General features: G+C 35.8%; 2 protein-coding genes across 4 annotated transcripts in view; both read right to left on the reverse strand.

The window, feature by feature from the left end:
- The window catches only part of cnot8 (CCR4-NOT transcription complex, subunit 8), a 13,142-nt gene extending 8,807 nt beyond the window's left edge, over window positions 1-4,335 (reverse strand). Inside the window, exons 1-4 of one of the 2 annotated variants that reach the window (XM_005173877.5) lie at window positions 4,190-4,335; window positions 3,387-3,569; window positions 427-620; window positions 189-350 (exon numbers count right to left, since the gene is read on the reverse strand). In XM_005173877.5, the coding sequence (XP_005173934.1) occupies window positions 189-350; window positions 427-620; window positions 3,387-3,503 (473 nt within the window). In that variant the 5' untranslated portion in view covers window positions 3,504-3,569; window positions 4,190-4,335. 2 annotated transcript variants of the gene reach the window in all.
- wwc1 (WW and C2 domain containing 1) overlaps window positions 1-25,289 on the reverse strand; it is a 449,056-nt gene that overhangs the window by 329,565 nt on the left and 94,202 nt on the right. The window contains exons 19-22 of one of the 2 annotated variants that reach the window (XM_684183.10): window positions 23,150-23,242; window positions 20,506-20,736; window positions 20,305-20,423; window positions 17,102-18,215 (exon numbers count right to left, since the gene is read on the reverse strand). The exons of the other annotated variant lie outside the window; for it this stretch is intronic. Of the exons in view, the coding sequence (XP_689275.6) occupies window positions 18,149-18,215; window positions 20,305-20,423; window positions 20,506-20,736; window positions 23,150-23,242 (510 nt within the window). The 3' untranslated portion in view covers window positions 17,102-18,148. Of the gene's footprint in view, window positions 1-17,101; window positions 18,216-20,304; window positions 20,424-20,505; window positions 20,737-23,149; window positions 23,243-25,289 lie in introns of those variants that run through there. 2 annotated transcript variants of the gene reach the window in all.

Here is a 25,289-nt window from a genome sequence, read left to right on the forward strand (position 1 = left end):
TACGGCATTTGTGATTAATCATGATTAATTACAAAAAAAGTGTGATTAATCACATTATTTTTTCAATCATTTGACAGCCCTAATATATATATATATATATGAGAAGATAATTGAAGTTACTGTACTTACAATTTGACCCATACATTAAAAATCTGCATTTTTTTATTAAGAATATTTTTTTTGATCACCTGTGAAAGGAGAGCCACTTGACATTTTCACAGAGCACCAGGCCTGAAGTCATTAGAAGCTCTGCGAAGTAAAGTGTGTCGATTCCTTCCTCCTCGTGCTTCTTAAACTGCAGCCCAGAGTTCTGGAGGAGATCTATAGAGTCCTGCGAGTACATGTCCTCTCTGCAAAACAAAGATCAATCTGTCAAACATAATGTAAGATATAATGAGGGACATGCCAGCAACGCTGAACACCTACGTCAGATTAAACTTGAAGTTGAACTGCCATGTTGTGGTTCCTGGAGGGTAGTCTCCATCTTCATTCATAAATGTCAAACCCAGCTGAATGATTTTTAAAAGGTCCACGTTGCACCTCAAGAGCTGGTACTGATAGTCAACAGTACTGCGAAATTCTCCAATGGGACGGACCACGACACCGGGAAACTCAGTGTCCTGAGATACAAAAGAAACACTAATGAGGTCATGATTTTGTTAAAGCACATCCACTACGTACAAATAGTTTGAGATAATTAAGATGTTTTGCTGAAATTTTCTCCTATACTGACCAATGGAATATTTATTGCTTTAAAAACAGCAAAATGCATCAGAGAGAGACGCAAGACGTTTAATAATAACATTTTATAATTGAATTTTGAATAATATGAAATTGTTTTTGAATTTGAACTAGCTATGTAGCTAATTAAAAATCATTTTAAATTATTAGCTAAAATGTGTCAATTACAAATGATTTTCTAAGCAATTCGTGAACAATGCTCATAAAGTCTCATGATGCTTCAAAAATTATTCTAATATGCTGAAATGGTGCTCAAACATCAAACATATTTACAATAAGTTCTTATTATTTAGCCTTTACTGACATGAACTAAAAATCGAACAGTACTTGTACAGCATTTATTAACCGTGGTTTAAGACTTCTTAATGAATTATTAAAATGAAAAATTGTGTTTAAGTTACACTAATAACAAATGATTTTAATTAACAAAGATTAACAAATACTGTAATAAATGTATTGGTCATCGTTTCTTAAATACATTAATACTTAATGGAAACTTATTGTTAAGCGTGACCATCACTTTTAATGATACATCATGATATCAACAAACTGCAGTATAAAAATAGGACGTTGCATATTGATGTCATTTATATGATTTGAGATATTGATCTTATTTAATCCCAGAGTCAAGTTTACAATATACAGTTTAATTGATCCAAAAAATGTTAACTTCATTCCATCTACATTTACTATGTTGTAAGGCTGCGCAATTTGGGAAAAATATCTAATTAAATATTTTTTGACAGATACTTGGAATGCGATTTGATTTACGATTTAGTACAAGCTCCTAGCTGACTTTAATTAAAGCTTCAGCACAACAATCTGTAAACCGTGGCAACAATTCTGCAACAGCTCTGAACAATGACCGGTTTTTGTTCCGTGTCTGTTTTTTTCTTTTATATTATTTTGTCTATTAATACTTCTGAAGCAGCAGATTCCATAATCCCACTTGTCAGCGCTTTCGTGTTTGTTTTCTTTTTTTTTATTGTGGGCGTAGTTCAGTTGTGCAATACTAAATGGAGAGAACGAAAGTGTGCTCACTCAATTAGCTACGATCAGATAAAACAATTCTGGCACAATTTTTTTTGACGTAGGGTGTCTTGGGGAGTCGTAAACGAACACAAGATTTAATTGTTTCTTCTCGTGTGAAGTGGCATAGTTCACGACAACCGATAGAAAGTCGAGCAAGTTTAATTTTCTGAAGCATAGCGGACTAGTTCTAAAGATCTTAATCATTATTTCTGTTTACATACAGTATATATTTTTTATTGCAGCCTCTTGCGATTAACTAATCACAACGTTTCAAATTGTGATTCGGTTAAATCGCACAGCCCTACTACGTTGCATATTAAATGTGTTCGCAGCAATTGAAAAAGGTCTATTTATATGTAGTCAATGAATAGCTGTTTTCTTATGTCACCATAGTCCTGTAAATTAATGGTCAGGACCATTTTAAAGTCCACCACTCTAAATCTACAAAAATTAGCATTTTAACCAGCAGTACGCCCATGTATATGTGTTTATCATGTTTGATGAAATAACAATAAGCTAACACTAATATTTAACTTTTTTTTTTTGATTGCATACAACATGTACTCGCTGCTCTCATGAACCAATCGCAGGTGTTTTGAACTAAATAAAATAATAAAATAAAATAAGATAAGATTTTGAACTAAATATCATAAAGGTGAGTGAATTAGCAGGAGAACAGTTTGTGCGAGGCACTGTGATGTTTTAAGCTTTGTTTTTGTTAGGTTAGATGAATAGCACAGTAAAGATATATCGAGTGCACATCCCGGTCTCTCTCATCAAGCTGCTGTCAGGCTGTCCGAAGCATAGGAGCTGTGGTCACAGACGTGCTAGTTGGAGAGCAAAATATTGGAAAGGCTTTGCATGTAATTAGGCCTTTTCACATGTATAAAATGGAAAGTTTGACTATTTTATCTATTATTGTCTGTAAAGCTGCTTCTGGCCATGACAAGCGTCCACAAAAAAATGGCTATAAGAGACATGTTCAGGGGATTTTGTTTCCTTAATTTATTTTCTTAGCTTAGGTAAGGAGAAAACTCCACTTAAGTGTCATACTTAGAGGAAAGATGTACTTTAAGGTCAGAATCAGTACTCTGTATCAGGCGATCACCACGACAAGGAATCGGTACTCAGTATCAGCTGCAAAAATCCTGATCTGAGCATCCCTAATGCAAATATATATATATATATATATATATATATATATATATATATATATATATATATATATATATATATATATATATATATATATATATATATATATATGCATGTATGTATGCATGTATGCATGCATGTATGCATGTATGTATGTATGTATGCATGTATGTATGTATGTATGTATTTTGTTCCCCAGCAAGCTAAATATTATTGTTTTCGCTTTAAAGTAAGATTTTGCTTGTTTTAAGAAAACAAACTTAATGTTTTCCTGAAATCAAAACATTCAATGTTTTTTACTTGTCTAGAAAATGCTTCATGATTAAAGTGTTTTTTGTGAAATTCAGACTAGAAATAACACAAAAGTAAGAAATGCTATTTGGTTTGAATTTGGTAATTGTCAGAAAAGCCTAATTTAGTAGAATCCTGATGGTCCATCAATGCAAACACAAACACACCATGGCAATGTAGTTGTAGTTCTGAATGATCTGTCGTATCTTCCTCATCTCCTCCTCCACATTGCTGGCCCAGACCTCGCAGATAATTTGACTGGTATCTGCAAGTGCGGCTGGCATGATGATGATGAAGGCCGAGGAACCGATTCGAGAATCCCAGAGGTCCTGCACAGCCAAAAAGAAACTCTGTCAGGAAGAGCAAATTGAGTTAATGAGCTTTAAAATCAATTCTCTTGGAAATTACTCCTATTTTAAACAAAGTATAAAAATCTTTTAAATTACATGGCGATTATTGAAGGATAGAGATCAATGTTTAAAAAGACTACCTAGGAGATTTAAATAATGAGTTTATTAGTAGAATACTCCATGTATCTGCATTAATAACACGACGGGTGAAATTAAATCAACAACTGGAAAGTGTTTGTTTAATAACAGCAAATCTTCCAATAAAAACTTGAATTAATTAAATGTGAAACGCTAATAAACGTAAAGATTCTTTAATATCAAAGCATTTTAGGCGAATATTCACATATCTACCAAATGACAAGCTGATTTTACTAATGAACTTTCAGAATAAAGTGTCTTTATCTAATTAAACCTCTTAACTATTCAAATAAGACGTCGGTCATATTAAGTTAGGCAGAGAAGCAAATTAACCATGATTATTGGTAGATGGGTTTGTAACTATTAGCCTAAAATGCTAGCTTCCGCTGCCTTCATCCTAACAAGCGACATTTCAATACAAGCGAAACTATAAAACCCACATAAACAACATCATACGACGGAATACAAAGAGGAATGGTTACCTGGTAAAGCAGAGCTGTTAAACGGGGATGTAAAAGAGGCTGTGCTGATGGAGAGTTAGCAGCGACTCTAAACAGATACACAGCGCGCTGCTTCCGGTCTTGGGGGATTGTGGGAAAACACCCGCCAAAAGTAGAGCCTTTCAATCATAATGCAGAGCCACGGGAGTGTTTATAAACCTACAAGCTACTCGTCAAGATATGGACGATCTTTTCTTATAGTCAGAATTATTAGAGCCCCTCTGTTTATTTTATTTTTTCATTAATTTCTGTTTAACGGAGAGATTTTTTTTCAACACATCTCTAAACAATAGTTTTAATAACTCATTTCTAATAACGGATTTATTTTAACTTAAATGGCCCACCCTGTATATTATATAGGCCTTTCTCAAAAAGCATATATGTAATTAATTGCCAAAAAACTCATGTAAACTTCTTATATTATTGTTTGCAACAGCACTTATCTATTGTAATAGCTATTTTATGTATTTTATGTGTTGTGTATAAAAGAGGACTCACGTTTTATGGCATCATTGCAATGATTTACTGAAAGTTTCTCTTGTAGATTTGTCAAAAATACATACATTTTACTATTAGGAACTGCATACAATCATATATGCACATGTAATTAAATAATATTAATATTTTAATGTATATGCTGTGTTCACAATATAGGACTATGTTAATGTCCTTGGCTACTTTTACATTAAATATAAATTCATTTATATGAATCTATAGATGCTTTTTTTTCAATATTTAAAAAAAAAACATCCAAAAAGCCTCCAAATTCAGTTAAACTGGTAAATACATTGTTATACATCAGCTAAGACAAATAAAACAATATATTGTATTTCCACAAACAAAAATACACATGTACACTAAGTATTGTGGCCTATCCAAGTTTTAAGAACAACAAATAATAACTTGACTTCTAGTTGATCATTTGCTATCAGGAGTGGCTGATAAGAAAGGCAAATGCTTCTAGAATACACTTATTTTACAAAAATAAAACATGATCATGCCTTAGTTTTCAATGATTCAATTAGGACAATAAGGTCTGACTATGCTTGGACTAATGTCTTGTCACTTAACACAAATAATGTACAGTATAGAATATAAAGTAATGGACTGCATCCATACATCTCTGCAATGCAGTGATGAATCTATATATATCCAGTGACCTATTAATAGTCAACTGGAATGACAAAAAAAGTGGTCTTGCAGGACTCCCAGAGCTCATCAAGATTTATTGGATTCTTCTTTAATGCCTCCTCCTTCATATTACCCCAGAAGTGCTCAATAATGTTCATATCTGGTGACCGGGCTGGCCAATCCTGGAGCACCTTGACCTTCTTCGCTTGCAGGAACTTTGATGTGGTGGCTGAAGTATGAGAAGGCGAATATCCTGCTGAAGATTTTGCCCTGTCCTGTGGTAATGCAATGGGCAGCACAAATGTCTTTGATACCTCAGGGCCCGGTTTTTCAAAAGGTTTAATCCGGATCAAATTGATCCAGATTTAGTAATTCTGTTTTTGCGATCCGTGATCAGGTAATCCAGCTTACTTTTTGAGCCAGTTTTTCAAAGCAACATTGGATTGGATCAATCTGATCTGGATAGGAACTTTTCAGGATCACTAAATCTGGATTACCAGTGCTCAAACAGGATAGGAAATCACAATGTAGAACTATAGATATGTAAAGAGCGACAAGTAGAATAGCCAGCGTGGGGTCAATATAATTTATTTTTTTTTAAATGAAAACTAAGAAAATGTAATAAATATTAAATTAATAATAATAATGAATAAGAAAAACAAGAAAAAGCCCACCCCATCCTTTTCCAGCAGTCCGCTCATCTGAGACCTACAACACAAACACTGTACATTGAGGATATTTATAATAAGTTTCAAATATAGATGTAAATAAAAAAAAATACTTAATGTCAAAAACTCAGACTTCCTCATTTGATGTGAAGCGTATCCTTTAGGAGGGGGATCTCAAGTCTGGCCTTGGTTTGCTGCAGTTTGGTCAGAGTCAGTTGTTCCTCTGCCAGGCGAAGCTGTGCTTCTGCCCTTTCAGTCTCTTTTTGCAATTGTTGAAAGAGATTTCAAAAATCAGTCATTGCCATTTCTTGCATTTTTTGTTTATTCTGTAATCATTGCTATCATCATTAATAAATATTCTAATAAGAAAAATATTTTCCATTGTGATGAATACATATATATATATATATATATATATATATATATATATATATATATATATCAATTAGTGACAGAATAAAATTAATTGTTTTTGGTCAGTTTTGACAGCTGTTTGGGGGATTATTTTATGAGGCCAAACTCTTTCTACTTTGCTGGAGGCCTATACAGAAAGGCTAAATACGTTAAAGCCAATAATCACTATAGCCTGACAGATGAACAAATAAAATTAAAACCTTATGAATAAATAGTATATCTCGTAAGATACTGCATGATCCAAAAATAGTATTGTTTAATACATTTTTTAAGTTTTCATTACATTTTAGGCATGAAATCCACGCTAAATCCACCCTTCTGATGGGATCAGTTTAATCCATGTTTTTTGGATCAAAGTGATCCAGATCCTACAAAAAAGGTCCGAAAAACCCAAACTAAAGGTTTGATCCGGATCAAAACCAAGATTGGATTACGTGATCTAATCTGATTATGTAATCCGTTTTTTCTTTTGAAAAACCCATTTTCAAGATTTGATCCAATCCCTTATCCAAAATCCTAGTGGATTACTTTTGAAAATCCGGGCCCAGGCTATTGTTGCCATCCATTCTGCAGAATGAGAGAGTTAAACTGAGTTACCATTAAAATAACTGAGTTAAACTGAGATACAGTTAAAGGAACTGAGTTAAAGTAATTGAGTTAAACTGCGGTACCGTAAAGTAACTGAGTTAAAGTAACTGAGTTAAACAGAGTTATCATTAAAGTAACTGAGTTACTGTCAAAGTAACTAAGTTAACTGAAGTTACTGGTAAAGTAACTGGGTTAAACTGAGTTAACAATTAAAGTAACTGCGTTAAACTGAGGTACAGTTGAAGTAACTTAGTTAACCTGAGGTACCATTAAAGTAAATGAGTTAAACTGAGGTACCGTTAAAGCAGGGGTCACCAATCTCGGTCCTGGAGGGCCGGTGTCCTGCACAGTTTTGCTCCAACACTAATCAAACACACCTGAACATGGTAATCAGTGTTTTCAAAATCACACGAAATCTATAAGCAGGTGTGTTTGATTAGAGTTAGAGCTAAACTGTGCAGGACACTGGCCCTTCAGGACCGAGTTTGCCCACCCCTGGTTTAGCTCTAACGCGCTTCAACACACCTGCCTGGATGTTTCAAGTATACCTAGAAAGACATTGATTAGCTTGTTCAGGTGTGTTTGATTAGGGTTAGACCTCAAATCTGCAGTACACCGGCTCTCCAGGAACAAGTTTGGTGACAACTGCGTTAAAGGAACTGAGTTGTTGTTAAAGTAATTAAGTTATCGTTAAAGTAACTGAATTAAAGTAACCGAGTTAAAAATAAGAAAGCTATTTCTGACTAGCGTTGAACATAGCAGTACAAAAATGACACGGTATAACAAACACACACAAAACATTGTAAAGATTAGAAGAGAAGAACTTTTTTTATATTTGTTGTGAAACTACAAAACATATTCTTGTGCTGGTGATATATTTACAATTCTGGTTGACAGTACAGTGTCGATGATAAAATTCACAGCTTTCAGAAGTCTCACAAGAAAAGGAAAGACAGCACACCCAAATCACAAAAAGTGCAATAAATACAAGCTGTACTTCTTAAACCGTCACTGTGATCAGATCAGGTTCGATTTCCATCATTAATACAAGATTTAAAAAAAAAATTCAGAATAAAAGTCCTACTGTGAACAATAAACAATCATTCATGACTACCAGCATCAGATACTGACAGTATTTGTTTCCTTTTGATTATTTTAAGCAAGTATCACATGATTTATGCATGACTGGACCAAGAGTCCAAATAAAAAATACAAAAAGCCAAATATGTACGTCCTTATGAACCTCAGAATGGAGTTGAAGAGCACCAACTCGATCCAGACAACTCTTTCTCCAACACATACTGTGAACGGCGGCATACTGTACGACCAGTGAAAGCATTAGACACTTGTTCGTATACTCTCAAATTGAACTAAACCGTAGTGTTTCCAGGTAAAAAGTACAGGGACCTATTGTTTTTTGCTTACATTCAATTAAGGTAAAATCTGTAAATCTGGTAAAAATGTTAAAAAACGGTACCTTAATTAGTGAAAATAAAATACACATCGCACAGAGCGTAGTCTACGTTTGGCAGTGTCTTAAAGATACAGTCCAACCGAAAATGAAAATTCTGTCATTTTCCAAACCTGTTTGAGATTATTCATTCAATCATTTTCGTTCAGCTTAGTGTCTATTTTTTAAAGGCCACCGCAGTGGAATGAACCACCAACTAAGGTTGACACAATACTTGAGTTTGATACCAATCGATACAGAAATTTTAAAAACTTTAATTTCCGCTAACATTTGAGCTCAACCGAAATGACTATGATTGGCTGTAAAGGTCATCAGTTCACCGCTGTTGTGTATAAACACAGATACAGGAAACATTTTAAAGCTGCGATTCATCAGCGGATCGCTCTTATGTCAGCTTATACACAAAACAGCTGATCGACTTGACTTTAAACGGTTGAATTCCAGAATCGCGACAACCCTATCAGCAATAATTCCAGCATATGGTTTACGCAGCCGATCCCTCCCTTCCAGCTGCAAGCCAGTATTGGGAAATACCCATACACTCTCATTCACACATGCACTTATACACTACAGCCAATTTAGTTTATTCAATTCACCTTAGCGCATGTATTTGGACTGTGAGGAGCACCTGGAGGGAACCCACACAGAAATGCCAACTGGCCCAGCCAGGACTCGAACCAGTGATCTTCTTGCTGTGAGGCGACAGTGCTAACAACTGAGCCACCGTGCTGCCCTCGTTTGAGTTTATTTCATCTGACATAAACACAAAATTTATATATATTTTGAAGAATGTTTGTAGCTTCCATAGTAGGAAATACAATTCTATGGTTGGTCAATGGCTGTTACCAACATTCATTGAAATATCTTATTTTGTTTTGAACAGAAAAAAGGAAACTCATACAGGTTTGAAACTGTTGATTGTAAATAAGGGGCCATTCACAAAGAATTTTACTATTCTAGTGTGTTACTTTTCTATTGTTTTGATATATGAACATGCTCGATCTTTATGCTCCCATGTCACGTCTTTTGTGGTCGCGTTTTTCAAAGTTACACGACTCATAGCTCATTAATGTTGATTGCAAAGCAGTGGACCAATCAGAAGAACTCAGAGGCGGGGAAACCACTGCAAGCTTCTGTTTACAGTAGCAAGTTGGTATGACAACTGATTCACGTCAACAAAGGTGGCGCTTTAAAAACAAACAAAGAACTGTTTTGTAGTTGTGTCTCATTTCATAGGCTGCATCCTACGAAGGATGCATTCGAAGTGCACTGCGTCATCGCAGTGCGACGAAGGCTGTCTTAAATCAAATAAATCCGAAGTCTTCTTCAAACGCAGCCTCGAATTGCATCCTTCGTTTTCCAGGTACTGAAGGACACAACCGGTGGATCCTTCACGGCCTTGAACATCCCAAGATTCATTGGGTGCTGATAACGGCAGGACGTTTTTAAAAGAAGTTTATTTTACGTGGATATCTAAACACATGTTAAAAAACAAAAAGAGTATGACATGTCTTACTAAAGAGTGATTTTATAGACTGCTTACATGTTTATGTGTATGGATCAATATACATATATATATATATATATATATATATATATATATATATATATATATATATATATATATATATATATTGTTATATATATATTAAACATATATTTCCAGCTTTTATAAACCGTATTTTGCCTTCAGATCGCTTAAAATAAGTTTTAAAATCACTTAAATATATAAAAAGTTTTTTAAAAAATTATCAGCGCTTATTAACACCAGATGTAACAGTTGCCTGGTGACAAGATTTGTCCTTTGTAGGCAAGATTGTCTCATTTCAAGACGCTCGGTTCAGCCTGTGTGGACTTCGAAGGACTCCCCTTTGAAGTGTGCATCCTTCGGAGGATGCAGCCTCTGAAATGAGACACAGCTTATAGAATATACAAGACATGTCACTCGTTTTGAATAGGGAAAAGTCTAACGGTCAATATGGTGAATGAAGCCCCGCCTTCAAGTACAGGAGCCAATCAGCCATCGCTATAGAATGACGAATCTCAAGGGTAGGGACTCGAACCAGTCGTGAGTTTCTGCAGATTTTGTGCGATTCGGACGTTTGGAAAAGACACTAAGAACACAGTTGTTGTTGTTTAATTTTAATGGGAGTTCCTAAAATTAAATTTTATTGTCAGACTGAATGCCCGAGCAAACTACCCGAGAGGTGTTTCAAAGATGACCTGACTTTGTCTGCGTGAAATGTTCCTAAATTGACATTTTTGGGTGAACTGTCTCTTTAACTGGGTCTAAACAGCGAGAATAATGCCTATAAAGATCAAAAATAAAAACAAATAAATGTCTGTACTTTTATAAACTACAGGACCTATACGAGAAAAATGTGTCGCAGAAAACAAAACAACCGAGTATTACAGCTTTAAAAAGAGGCTTCTATTTGGATTCAATATTTGGCTACAAGCTTTAGGACAGCATTTTACACATGGGTTGTAAATGTTGTTATAATGCACCACAACCAAAGTATACATGCAATCTCCATCTCCTAAACTAATTTTAGAGAGATGTCAGGGTTTTCGTATCAAGAGTGCTGCCAAAAATAAAGTACAAACTCCAATTCTCCACTAGGTGGAGCCACAGACCAGAGAACGTAAATGAGCATTGCAGATGGGATCATTGTAGGGATCAGTACCAGATTTCACACTAGTTTCAGACACTGTGCTATCTCTTTGAAGCACATCAAGGTTCGCTATGGAAAACAGTTTAACATTAGACCAATAAAATGTACTAATATCTATTTTCATGCTATTAATACTTTTTAAGACACTAGTTTCTTTCCCTTTAAGTACTAGAGCTTATTTAATATCTACTAGTGATACTACTACACAGTTCTTATTCATCAGACAATAGTAACTATTAAACCAGTACTTGAAGAGCTAGTATTTCTTTCAGCATTGAGTAGTAATTATTATATTGTTCCCGCATTGACTTCAATGAGACTTCAATGAGATATTAACTATTTAGTTTTAAATAGTTATGAATTCCAGTTGTGCCTAGTAAATATTTTTACATACTATTAATTAAATATCAGATAGGTAGTAGCGTTGAATACGTAGCTGCTGATCAATAAGTACTATGTAATGAGTAAGTGCAAATAAATAGAAAGTAGACAGATAAAAGTAATTATCAATGTAATAGGTACAAGTATCCAAAGAGTATAAGTTGCTGGATAAATAACTATTAGTATATAAAATAATTACCTGTAAAAAGTGGAATACATACTAGTCAAAATCAAGTGTTGACATTCATTAATGCAACTTGTCACGGCGAAAATAAATACTAGCTCCTAATTAATAAATCCTAGCATTTATCTAATAGGTGATAGTTTCAAATAAAAAAGTAATAGTAGCTAATAACAAGTACCAGTATCTAATGAAGAAGCACTAGTATGTGCATAATGAGAACAAGTATCTAATAAATAGGTACTAGTTGCCTACCTAATGTAAAAGCACTTGTAACAAATACAGTATCTAACGAATAAGAACTAGTGTCTTTTAAAAAGGTATTAATTGTTAGCATCTTCCATATGTAAATAGTAGTTAATGCATTTAAGAAACACTCCACTTTTTTGGGGGGAGGTGGTGGATACAAGTCCCCTAAAATTACCTCCAGGTCTGGCAGCAGTACTTTTAGCGAAGCTTAGCATAAATCACTAAATCAGCATCTTTCTTAAAAATTGTCAAAAAAGACTTTCAATGATTTTCTTATTTAAAACTTGACTCTTCTGTAGTTACATCATATACTGAGACCAACCTAATATGAAAAGGTGCTATTTTCAAAGCTGATATGGCTAGGAACTATACTATCACTCAGGCACAATGATATTAGCAGCACCTAAAAATAGTCTAAGCTTAGCTTATTAGTCTTAAGCTTATTAAACTGAGTTACTGTTAAAGTAACTGAGTTAAACTGTGGTACCGTTAAAGTAACTGAGTTAAAGTAACTGAGTTAAACTGAGTTACTGTTAAAGGAACTAAGTTAAAGTAACTGAGTTACACTGAGTTACATTTAAAGTAACTGAGTTAAAGTAACTGAGTTAAACTGAGTTACTGTTAAAGTAACTGAGTTAAACTGTGGTACCGTTAAAGTAACTGAGTTAAAGTAACTGAGTTAAACTGAGTTACTGTTAAAGGAACTAAGTTAAAGTAACTGAGTTAAACTGAGTTACATTTAAAGTAACTGAGTTAAAGTAACTGAGTTAAACTGAGTTACTGTTAAAGGAACTAAGTTAAAGTAACTGAGTTACACTGAGTTACATTTAAAGTAACTGAGTTAAAGTAACTGAGTTACACTGAGTTACATTTAAAGTAACTGAGTTAAACTGTGGTACCGTTAAAGTAACTGAGTTAAAGTAACTGAGATAAAGTAACTAAGTTAAACTGAGTTACTGTTAAAGTAACTGAGTTAAACTGAGTTACTGTTAAAAGAAACTGAGTTAAAGTAACTGAGTTAAACTGTGGTACCGTTAAAGTAACTGAGTTAAAGTAACTGAGTTAAACTGAGTTCCCGTTAAAGTAACTGAGTTAAACTGAGTTACCTTTAAAGTAACTGAGTTAAAGTAACTAAAAGTTAAACTGAGGCACCGTAAAAATAACTGAGTCAAAGTAACTGAGTTAAACTGAGTTACAGTTACTTTAACAGTAACTCAGTTACTTTAACTACTTTGACAGTAACTGAGTTAAAAATAAGAAAGCTATTTCTATCTTATTTACATAAAAATAGTCCCCAGCTAGATATCTAGCTGCGTAATATAATTGCACCTGCTGCAGCAATGGTACGGCAACAAAGTTCCTTGATTATTACGCTGGAATGACAATATAGTTCCAAGCCAAATCAACCTAGAAAGCAGATATCTTTACTTTCCATCGGACTTAGCACACAATGTAACTACAGAAGATACAAGCTTTTAATAGAAAAAATATCAAAACTCTTATTTTATATATTTTATTATCTTATTATATATATATATATATATATATATATATATATATATATATATATATATATATATATATATATATATATATATATATAGTTTTGTTCTCTTTTTGAGTGAGATGCTAACGTTCTAATCTGACTGAATGTTTTATGCTGAGCTAAAAGTACTCTAGCCAGACCAGGAGATCAGCTGATTGGATTCAAAAACGGTAAAACTCGCAGTCTTTTTCCAAAAACAAATAAATAATGTTCTTTTAAATGTTAAAACAGCTTTCCACAGTCTTTTTCATTCAAACATGTTCTTATAAGCAATATAATGAATGTTGAAATATTGTTACAGCAGCTCAAACAACATTATTATCTAATATGAGGCTGAGCAAAAAGACAGAAAAAAAAGATTGAATAATGAAGCATGAGAGAATCTCATTATAAACGTAACGTATGAAGTAAACCAACAGGGGACCAAATACATGTGAACCAAATCAACTCATATGAAGAGTAGGAATTTGTTGGACGTGAGCAAACAAAAATACTCAATTATGCTGGTAATGTCATCCTTGACTGTGCCAAAAAACCATTTCAGCTCACACGAACTACAGATTCTTGTTTTTAAGTGCTACTTTCAGATAAACAACTTGGCCTGTGTTACAAAGCTACAGGTATATTTGAAAGGGATTTTAATGACGTAGAAGTAGCATTCATAGTCATCTACTATCAACTCGAAAAATGAAAACATTTGCATTAAGATGAAGAGTTTAGAGAAAATCAATATTAGATTAGTCGTTCGTTTACATAGCGCAAGTCACCGGCGATTCTTTTCTGACTCTAAATGCTACACAGACGATCTCTGCAGTGGTATACGATACATTATTAAGCGTTTACAGCAAGTGCGGGGAATTCTCAACAGCTTTCAGTGCCCCAGATGTTTTCACTGCTGCGGTAATGTACAGATTTCAAAGGTGCGCTTTATAAATGGGTGAATCTCACAGAAATAAACCATATTTTTCCAGAAAAAACAAAAAACAAAATGTTTTTTAATGCAGTTTGATATAAATTTCATGGCATTTCTCGCCAAGTACCTTTAATACAGAACTATGTTTTTTATTTTCCATTATAGAGAAAAGAAATCAACAAGAGAGCTTAATTATATATACAACACCTTACAAAAGTCTTGTCACCTATACATTTTAGGAACACCAAATAATAGCTTGACTTCTAGTTGATCGTCTAGTTGATTCTTTGGTATCAGAAGGGGCTTATACAAAAGGCAAAATCCTCTCGATTACGCTTATTTTACCAAAATAAAATACGATCATGCCTTGATTTTTAATTATTTAATTAGGACAGTAAGGTCTGACTTTGCTTACACAAAAGTCTTGTAACTTAACAGAAATAATGTACAGTACATAATGTAAAGTATTGCTGCAGTGGAAAAAGAATGAATATTGTGTCTGACTCCCATGAGCTTGGAGGACTGCATCCATACATCTCTGCAGTGACTCAAACAACTTATTATTAAAGTCAAAGAAAGGCAAAGAAAGCGTTCTTGCAGGACTCCCAGAGTTCATCAAGATTCTTTGGATTGATCTTCAATGCCTCCTCCTTCATATTACCCCAGACACACTCAATAATGTTCATGTCTGGTGACTGGGCTGGCCAATTCTGCAGCACCTTGACCTTCTTTGCTTGCAGGAATTTTTATGTGGAGGCTGATGTATGAGAATGATTGCTACCCTGCTGAAGAGCTTGCCCTCTCCTGTGATTTGTTATTATTTGTTGCTCTTAAAACTGGGATCGACAACAACTTTTGTCAGGTAGTGTACACAAACACATTTTAATATTTTAATTACATACAGTTCAGAATAATTATGTCTTTACTTGCATTTTAAAGGCTTTGTCTGTACATGTAAGTCACTTAAAATATCTAAAGCCTCTTTGACCTATATTTATAGTCTCTATATACATATATACAGTGCATCAGGAAAGTACTGATAGCGCTTCACTTTTTCCACATTTTTTATGTGACAGCCTTATTCCAAAATTGATTCAATTCATTTATTTCCTCAAAATTCTACACTCAGTACCCCATAATGACAATGTGGAAAAAAAAGTTTTTTTTTTAAATGGTTACAAATTTATTAAAAAAAACCCCCTGAAAAATCACATGTACATAAGTATTAACACTTTTTGCCGTAAAGCTATAAATTGAGCTCAGGTACATTCTGTTTCCACTGATCATTCTTGAGATGTTTCAGCAGCTTAACTGGAGATAACCTGGGGTAAATTGAGTTGATTGGACATGATTTGGAAAGGCATACACCTTTCTATATAAGGTCCCAGGGTTGACAGTGCATGTCAAAGCACAAACCAAGCATGAAGACAAAGGAATGACCTCCAAGACAGGATTGTCTCAAGGCACAAGGTTGGGGAAGGTTGGGGAAGGTTACAGAAAAAATTCTGCTGCTCTGAAAGTTCCAATGAGGACAGTGCAAGTTGTTTGGAACCAGCAGGACTCTTCCTAGAGCTGGCCGGCCATCTAAGCTGAGTGATCAGAGAAGAAGGGCCTTAGTCAGGGAGGTGATCAATAACCCAATGGTCACCCTGTCTGATCTCCAACGTTCTTCTGTGGAGAGAGGAGAACTTACAGAAGGACAACCATCTGTGCAGCAATACACCAATCAGGCCTGTATGATAGAGTGGCCAGACGGAAGCCACTCCTGGAATTCGCCTAAGGGCATCTGAAGGACTCTCAGAACATAAGAAACAAAATTCTCTGGTCTGATGAGACTAAAATGGAACTCTTTGGAGTGAATGCCAGGCGTTATGTTTGGAGAAAACCAGGCAACGCTCATCACCAGGCTAATACCATCCCTACAGTGAGGCATGGTGGTGGCAGCATCATGCTGTGGGGATGTTTTTCAGCAGCAGAAACCGGAAGACTAGTCAAGATAGGGGGAAAGATGAATGCAGCAATGTACAGAGACATCCTGAACAAAAACCTGCTTCAGAGTGCTTTTGACCTCAGACTGGCGCGACGGTTCATCTTCCAACAGGACAATGGCTCAAAGAACACCACCGGTTTTAATTTTAAATAAATCTTTTTTTACATTGTCATTATGGGTTATTGCGTGTAGAATCTTGAGGAAATAAATGAATTTAATCCATTTTACAATAAGGCTGTAATATAAAAAAAGTGTTGAAAAAGTAAAGGGCTATTAATACTTTCCGGATGCATTGAAATATACTTATGTTGTTAGCATCCACAGTATATAAAAAAATTAAATATATGCAAATATTTTCAATTCACACATAAAAACTAAACAGTGAATAGTCAATGTGTGGGAGTATTTACTGTTAATGTCAATAATTGTAATTGTAAAAAAATTTCAAAATTCTATATTTATTTATTTATTTATTTATTTTTAATACTGTTTTCAATACTCCCACATCTCATGACTTTCACATGTGATCCTATGGGTTTATGGTGGGATTTTAAATGGGATTGACACAAAATGTTTCCAATGTGCATATAACGAATGAGTTTAAAATGTGACTTGTGACATTCGCGTAAGGGATTGCAAACAACATTTTTCATTAGTTTTTGCAAATTGTATTTAAAATATATTTCCTTTTCTGTGTCTTTTGTTTATTAGGTCTAATATGATCCATTTTTGTGAGATTCAACCCACTAAAAGCTCTGTCAGGTTGAAATAAAATCATAATAATAATATAATAAATCAAAAATTCATTAATATTTGGCTTTGACATTAAACGATGCTACTGTTCATGTTCATTCGCACACACAAAGCTAACATGTTGATGGATGTAAGGGTGTTTTTCAAATAAAAGAAATCCAAACCATTCACTAATCCAAACTATTACAATACGCCGCCGAGAAAAACACATTCGATAGAGGCGATTTGCCGGGAATCACGAGTTTCACATCAATAACACTCACAACACCACCTTTGCGTTCACAATGTGCTTTTTGTTTTGCTCTATATCAATGCCTTTTTTCTATTAAAGTGCATGAACTATCTGACATTCTACCTGAGAGTCTGTGGAGCTAAGTGCAGTTTCTACATCGATTTATATTCGCACTATCCCGTGTCTCGTTTGCAAGTGCGATTAACAAAACGAACACGCTGTTAGCAATCGATTTAGGCTACTAACCGGTCTAGTTTACTCATCATGCTTTAGTTTCATGCATCTGTAAGCATTTACACATCTGCAAAACAAAAGATCGGAAACGAGAACAGATGTGCTTTGTTTATAAAGGGACGTGACTAAGGATTTCTGCCAGTTCATTTCGCCAAAAAGGTAAGAGTCCTGAACCCTTGTGCTATAGATAAAAATAGTACCGTAAATATCTGTATTCACATCATCAAGAGATACAGTACACAGTCCAGCTTGATGTATTGAATGACCACTAAAATACCTAGCACAGATGCCGACATACACTTATTAGTAACAGAGCGTGGTGAAATTTAAAAAATAAATCTATCTAAAACCAAAAAAAATAAACATGGATCTATACAATTTCAGTTGAGCGTTAAAACCCAGTGTTTTCAAATGACGTTTCCTGCCCTACATACATTTTCCTGTCACACCATTCTTCATAATACCGCCAGATGTCAGTTTTCGCCTCCAAATGAGACATAAAGATGGATTATCTTCTACACATCGTCCGCTGGTAGGTCGGGAACGTTTATCTTCGCTCTGGTGAAGAAGGCCATCTTCTCTCTGAAAGAGGTTACAGCAGACATTGTGTTAGATAGAAAATGTCTGTTCGACTTTTTTACATGATGTTAGATGTGTAATCCCTGTTTAAAAGCATAGCTGTAAGGGCAATATCATAATCAGCGTTTCTGCAGGTTTCACAAAGTCCGATTTAAGAGCTTTTTAAGACCATTATGAATAAAGTTTCAGACTTATATGGGGTTGACTACTAAACATTTTTTAACGGCCAGTAGAAAACATTTTTAATGATCCCCTCTAAAAAAAAATCTAATTTTATTATTTCTTAGCCACATATTTTCAATAATGTGTCAAAACAAGCAAACTCTGGTTGTACAGTGCATCCGGAAAGTATTTATAGCGATTCCAAAATGGATTAAACTCAATGATTTCCTCAAAATTCTACACACCCCATAATGACAATGTGAAAAAAATTTATTAAAAATAAAAAGCTGAAAAATCACATGTACATCAGTATTCTCAGCCTTTGCTCGATGCTTTGTTGATAACTTTGGCAGCGATTACAGCCTCAAGTCTTTTTGAATATGATGCCACAAGCTTGGCACACCTGTCTTTGGAAATTTTTGCCCACACCTCTTTGCAGTACCTCTCCAGCTCTATCAGGTTGCATGGGTAGCGACGGTGTACAGCCATTTTCAGATCTCTCCAGAGATGTTTAATAGGATTTGGGTCTGGGCTCTGGCTGGGCCACTCAAAGACATTCACCGAGATGTTGTAAAGCCTGAGGTCAAGAACACTCTGAAGCAGGTTTTTATTCAGGATGTCTCTGTACATTGCTGCATTCATCTTTCGCTCTATCTTGACTAGTCTTCCAGTTCCTGCTGCTGAAAAACCACCATGCACCATGCTTCACTGTAGGGATAGTATTAGCCTGGTGATGAGCGTTGCCTGGTTTTCTCCAAACATAACGCCTGGCATTCACTCCAAAGAGTTTATTTTAGTCTCATCAGACCTGAGAATTTTGTTTCATATGGTCTTTCTTATGGTTCTTATGGTTGAGTCCTTCAGATGCCTTTTGGCTAATTCCAGGCAGGGAGGGGCTTCAGTCTGGCCACTTTACCATACAGGCCTGTACATTGCTGCACAGATGGTTGTCCTTCTGTAAGGTTCTCCTCTCTCCACAGAAGAAAGTTGGAGCTTAGACAGAGTGACCATCGGGTTATTAATCACCTCCCTGACTAAAGCCCTTCTTCCCCGATCACTCAGCTTAGATGGTCGGCCAGCTCTAGGAAGAGTCCTGTTGGTTCCAAACATCTTCCACTTACAGATGATGGAGTCCACTGTGCTCATTTGAACTTTCAGAGCAGCAGAAATTTTTCAGTAATCTTCCCTAGCCTTATGGCTCGAGACAATCCTGTCTCGGATATCTACAGACAATTCCTTTGTCTTCATGCTTGGTTTGTGCTTTGGCATGCACTGTCAACCCTGGGACCTTATATAGACAGGTGTGTGCCTTTTCAAATCATGTCCAATCAACTGAATTTACCACAGGTGAACTCCAATTAAGCTGCTGAAACATCTCAAGAATGATCAGTGGAAACAGAATATACCTGAGCTCAATTTAAAGCTTCACGGCAAAGACTGAGAATACTCCTGTACATGTGATTTTTCAGGTTTTTATTTTTAATAAATTTGCAACAATTAAAAAAAAATCTTTTTTCTCATTGTAATTATGGGGTGTTGTGTAAAGAATTTTAAGGAAATAAATACATTTAATTCATTTTGGAATAAGGCTGTATCCTATAAGAATGTGGAAAAAGTGAAGTGCTATGAATACTTTCCGGATGCACTGCATATATGTAGACTTTTTAATAACTTTTAAGGGCCCTCATTTTCTCATAATGTATTCATCAACTTTTAATACTTTAAGACCCCGCGGACACCCTGATAATGCATAAACATTTGATCCATGTAAACATATAAAAGGAGGCCTTCAAATCAAAATATAAACCTTAAAAGCATAAAAGGGGCTGTGTAAACATGAGCTTCTCATTTTAAAGGGACAGAGCACAGAAAAAACAGTACACCAATGCTTAGATCATGTTTTGCATAAACAGTAGATAACAGCAGTTACCTAAAGGACTGGACCCCAGGAACCTCCTTGAGGCTCTGTCCACGAATCTTATGTACATCCTTGGCCGCTGCTCTCATCATCTTCTCTACCCTCTTTTCCTGTAGCTGCTCTTCCTGGGTCTGTGCAGACAGTAGCGACTTAAAATCAGAAAGTGTAACAGATTTCTGTATTTGTTGATTGTCAAAATGCTTTGGGACTCACCTGTCTCTCTGCATGTTTGAGCAGCAGACAGAAGCGCTCATCCTCCTGTACCCATGTGGGAAGGACGTGCTGGCCCTGCTGCCGTGCCTTCTCCATCTGTTCCTTAAGCTCCCGCAGCACGCGCAGCTCCTCGGTCAGACGGCTGTGTCGCGTGCGAGTGACCTGCAGGTCTAGCTCCAGATCCAGAGAGGTGCGCAGGAGGCCATCCAGACCTTTGACCTGCATTGGTGGCTGTGGGTGTGAAAGAGAGAATTTTCCTTTAAAAGAGGTCTCATGCTATGGTTTGCTATCAGGTCCATATCTTATTTTTTAAGGGTGTGACGGATCACAATCCACTGTTCCGAATCCACATGAGTCATAAATCATTAACTTTTTTTAATTGTAGATTAATGGTCATGCACACGTTATCAATATGAGCTCAAGAATTTCCTTTATTTCAAATATAGAAACCGAGCTCTCTGGAGAAAGTAAAACCGCTCGCACTTTTAGCAAGCTCCTAAAACAACAGGACACGGCAGATTTTGTTCTTCTTGGCTTTGTGGGTGTTCATCAAGGCCATGTCCGACCATGGCTTGTTATTATATGTATATATTATTACGGTGTAATGTCTTGGCTGTGTTTTTAAAAAATATGAATGGCACGGTACGGTATTTATTGAATAATTTACAGAAAAAACAAAACTAATGAAAAGACTCGAAAAAAGTGCCAAAAGTGTTTATTTACCTTAGCACTGAACATATCAATGACATACAAATTAGCCATCTTACTGTAAGTTTCGAAACAGGAACTTCAATTTTTCAATTTTAATAACAAAAAACTATTAAAGCATATAAAAAAATAGTTTCAATTTAGTGTTGTTGAACTCATCACATTCAACATTTAATCACTCACTCACTTAGATAGAGATGGGCTTTTAAGGAAAATTATCATATAACTATAATCTGGTAAAAGCTGGGGTCTCTGGCCATGTCCCCTGCAACAGAAAAAAAACCCTCTCATTTGGGACTGAGGTTTCTGGGACAGAGAGATATGATTTAGCCAAGGTTGACAGCAGTGGGCAACGTTGTGCATCGTCTTTCCACCACTTGAGAGGGCAAGCCATGAGTGAGATAGAGGTTTCTTTGCGGTACAAGTCAATGTCTGCATCAATCTAACAAGTGTGCTGTGTTCTGCAGTCCCCATGACTGTTATTAGTCATATTCCCCGACTTATATTTCACCACAGTCTGGCAGTGCCTGCATACTGTTTTTGTCTTTGTCTGTCACCTTTTCAACTTTTTCGTATCTTTTTAGAAAGAAACCGAAATGCTTCCACACATCTGATTTAAAACCTGCTTTAGGTTCGATCATTTCCAGCTCTTTTTCTTCCCCGCTACTAGCAGCACACTCCATTTCCGTATATACTGGATCTGTAGTAACAACAGATCGCAAAGGATGATGGCCACGCCTAGGCTGATGGGAATTGTAGTTCCCGCTACCTCCCGTTCGCTTCATTCGCCTAAGCAAACTTTTCTCAGAAAAATTGTTTTATTGAGTCATGCGCCTACGGTAATATTGAAAAATATTACTATTGCGGTATGACGGTATTTACAATATTGTTACATCCCTACTAGGTAGCCTTTGTAAAGGGTGATCAAAAAGTGGTACAGTATTGTTCGGTTTTAGGTACCCTTTGACAGTGGAAACGACCATAAAAGCGCACTGAACCAAACCATACCGTACCAGACTACTCGGGCCTTAAGAACAGTTCGGTATGGTTACAGTTATATAGGCGATTAAAAATGTCTGGCAGATAACAGTGTAATATTTGTTTTATTTTTTTATTTGTGTTTAAGGACTGGATATCTGTAAAAAAAAAAAAAAAATTTAACAGAACATATATTCAGATATTCCAGAAAAGGACATGTTTTAAAGAATAGTGTTGGAGATTTAGCCTCCCTTTAATGTTCTCATATTTCTGAAAAATATTTGAAGTTATTAAGCAACTGTTTCCTTTTCTGTGAATACTTATGTACTTGTGATTTTTCAGGTTTTTTATTTTTAATAAATTTGCAACACTTTCAAAAAATCTTCTTTCATTGTGTGTAGAATTTTGAGGAAATAAATGAATTTAATTCATTTTGGAATAAGGCTGTTAACATAAAAAAAAGTTGAAAAAGAGAAGCACTATGAATACTTTCTAGATGCACTGTATATTATTATCTTTTCAGAGTAACGCTTTTCAGAGTGAGTCCTGTTCTATATATCATTAAAGTTCTCTCATTAAGGAAACCAACCCTAACTTGCACTTATGCTTATCGTTTTATAAAAGACTAAATGTAGCTTGTCTTCAAGGCACAGTGAGAGCAAACCTGACCTTTCGGGACTATTTAATAGCTGGCAGAGGGGCTTAGCGAACCCATTTTCTCACTGTAAGACTGCTTCATTAACACTAAACTCAGGTCAGCACAGAAATGTCTCTATTAAATATTAATCTACTGCTAACAAGCTTAAAGTCCACTTTCTAAAGTAAGTGTTTGACTTTTGGGTTGATGAAATACATGCAATTCAATTAAAAAAAACTAAATAGTAAGAAGTAAACTTCAAGCTTAATGTCGACTTCAGATGAACTGCACATGATGGGTGAATGTGTAATATTTTGTTACCTTCTTCATGCGAACGCTGCGTCTCTCAGAGGCATTCCGGACGAAGGGAGACTTCTTCGACAATGTTGAGCTGTCACTGTCGCTGCGGTTGATCTGGTGATTTAATGAAGGTTAAAAACAGTAATCAAATTAATGAGCTCTAGAACAACTTGTTATATGTAAATGGGTAAAGAATGAAAACAGCTTATGCAGTAAAACAATAAAAATGTAAGATAGCTTTTCTATTTTTTTCATACTTTAGTTGGAAGGTGCACTGATTATTTTATTTCATTTGTCTAATTGGTAGCTACAGCTACAGTGGGTAGCACAATCGCCTCATAGCAAGAAGGTCGCTGGTTTGAGCCTCGACTAGGTCAGTTGGCATTTGTGTGGAGTTTGCATGTTCTCCCCGTGCTGGCGTGGGTTTCCTCCGTGTGCTCCCCCACAAGTCAAAAGACTTGTGGTATAGGTGAAATGAGTAAGCTAAATTGGCTGTATTGTATGTCTGTGAATGACTGTGTATGGATGTTTCCCAGTGGTGGGTTGCAGCTGGAAGGGCATTCGCTGAGTAAAACATATGCTGGATAAGTATTTTTGGCATTACAGTCGCTATTTACTGGGGCGCATGAGTGCATGTACCCCTTTGCATGTCAAGTGTTTTTTTCACTGTCTTCTAGTCTTTTACACTCACGGGCCACTTTATTAGGTACATCTGTCCAACAGCTCAATAACACAAATTTCTAATCAGCCAATCACATGGCAGCAACTCAATGCATTTAGGCATGTAGAGATGGTCAGGAAGATCTGCTGCAGTTCAAAACGAGCATCAGAATGGGGAAGAAAGGTGATTTAAGTTAATTTGAACGTGGTATGGTTGTTGGTGCCAGAGAGGCACACACACAACCATCTCTAGGATTTACAGAGAATGATCTGAAAAAGAGAAAATATCCAGAAAATATGCAGTTCTGTGGGCAGAAATGTTGTCCTTGTTGATGCTAGAGGTCAGAGTGGTTACAGCTGATGAAAAACCAACAGTAACTTAACCACTCAGAAAAGCATCTTTGAACACACAGCATGTCGAACCTTGAGGCAGATGGGCTACAACAGCAGAAAACCACACCGGGTGCCACAGAGGGTCTGCTAAGAACAAGAAACTGAGGCTACAATTCACACAAGCTCATCAAAATTGGACAATAGAAACTTAGAAAAAAGTTGCCTGGTCTGATGAGTCTCGACTTCTGGTACGACATTCTGATGGTAGGGTCAGAATTTGGCATCAACAACATGAAAGCATGGATCTATCCTGCTTTGTATCAACGGTTCAGGCTAAGGGTGGTGTAGTGGTGTGAGGGATATCTTCTTGGCACACTTTGGGCCCGTTAGTATCAACTGAGCATCATGTTAACACCACAGCCTACCCGAGTACTGTTGCAGACCATGTCCATCCCTTTACGACCACAGAGTCTATCTTCTGATGGCTACTTCCAGCAGGATGTCATAAAGCACGAATCATCTCAGACTGGTTTTTTGAACATGACAATGATTTCACTGTACTCAAATGGCCTCCACAGTCACCAGATCTCAATCCAATAGAGCACATTTGGGATGTGGTTTAAAGGGATATTTGCATCATGGAAATGCAGCCGACATATCTGCAGCAACTGCATGATGCTATCATGTCAATATAGACCAAAATCTCTAAGGAATATTTCCAGTACCTTGTTGAATCTACGCCACGAAGGATTAAGGCAGTTCTGAAGGCAAAAGGGGGTCCAACCTGGTACTAGTAAGGGGTACCTAATAAAGTGGCCGGTGCGTGCATATTAAGCTTGTCTATTTTGTAAGAAAGCCTCTTCTTTGGGCAATAACTTACTAACTAAATAACTCATTGCCAATAAACATTGCAATGTGAATATAGTTTCACAATTTTTAAATAACTCTATTTGATGGTTTTCTGGGAAGTCTAACAATATTTGGGTATAAAAATTAAATTGTCACAATCCAAATATCCAAAGAATTCTTAGACCAAGAAAAACTATAGTTTAGTTTTCATCATCAGAAGAATGAAGCGAAAATTATTATTATTTTTTGCTTGTTTTAAGGAAATGATATGCCAGTGGGTTAAGTGAAATAATATTGCTTTTGCTTTCAAATGTAAAAA

This window comes from Danio rerio, chromosome 21 (assembly GCF_049306965.1).
Source record: "Danio rerio strain Tuebingen ecotype United States chromosome 21, GRCz12tu, whole genome shotgun sequence".
Classification (NCBI taxonomy): Eukaryota; Metazoa; Chordata; class Actinopteri; order Cypriniformes; family Danionidae; genus Danio; species Danio rerio.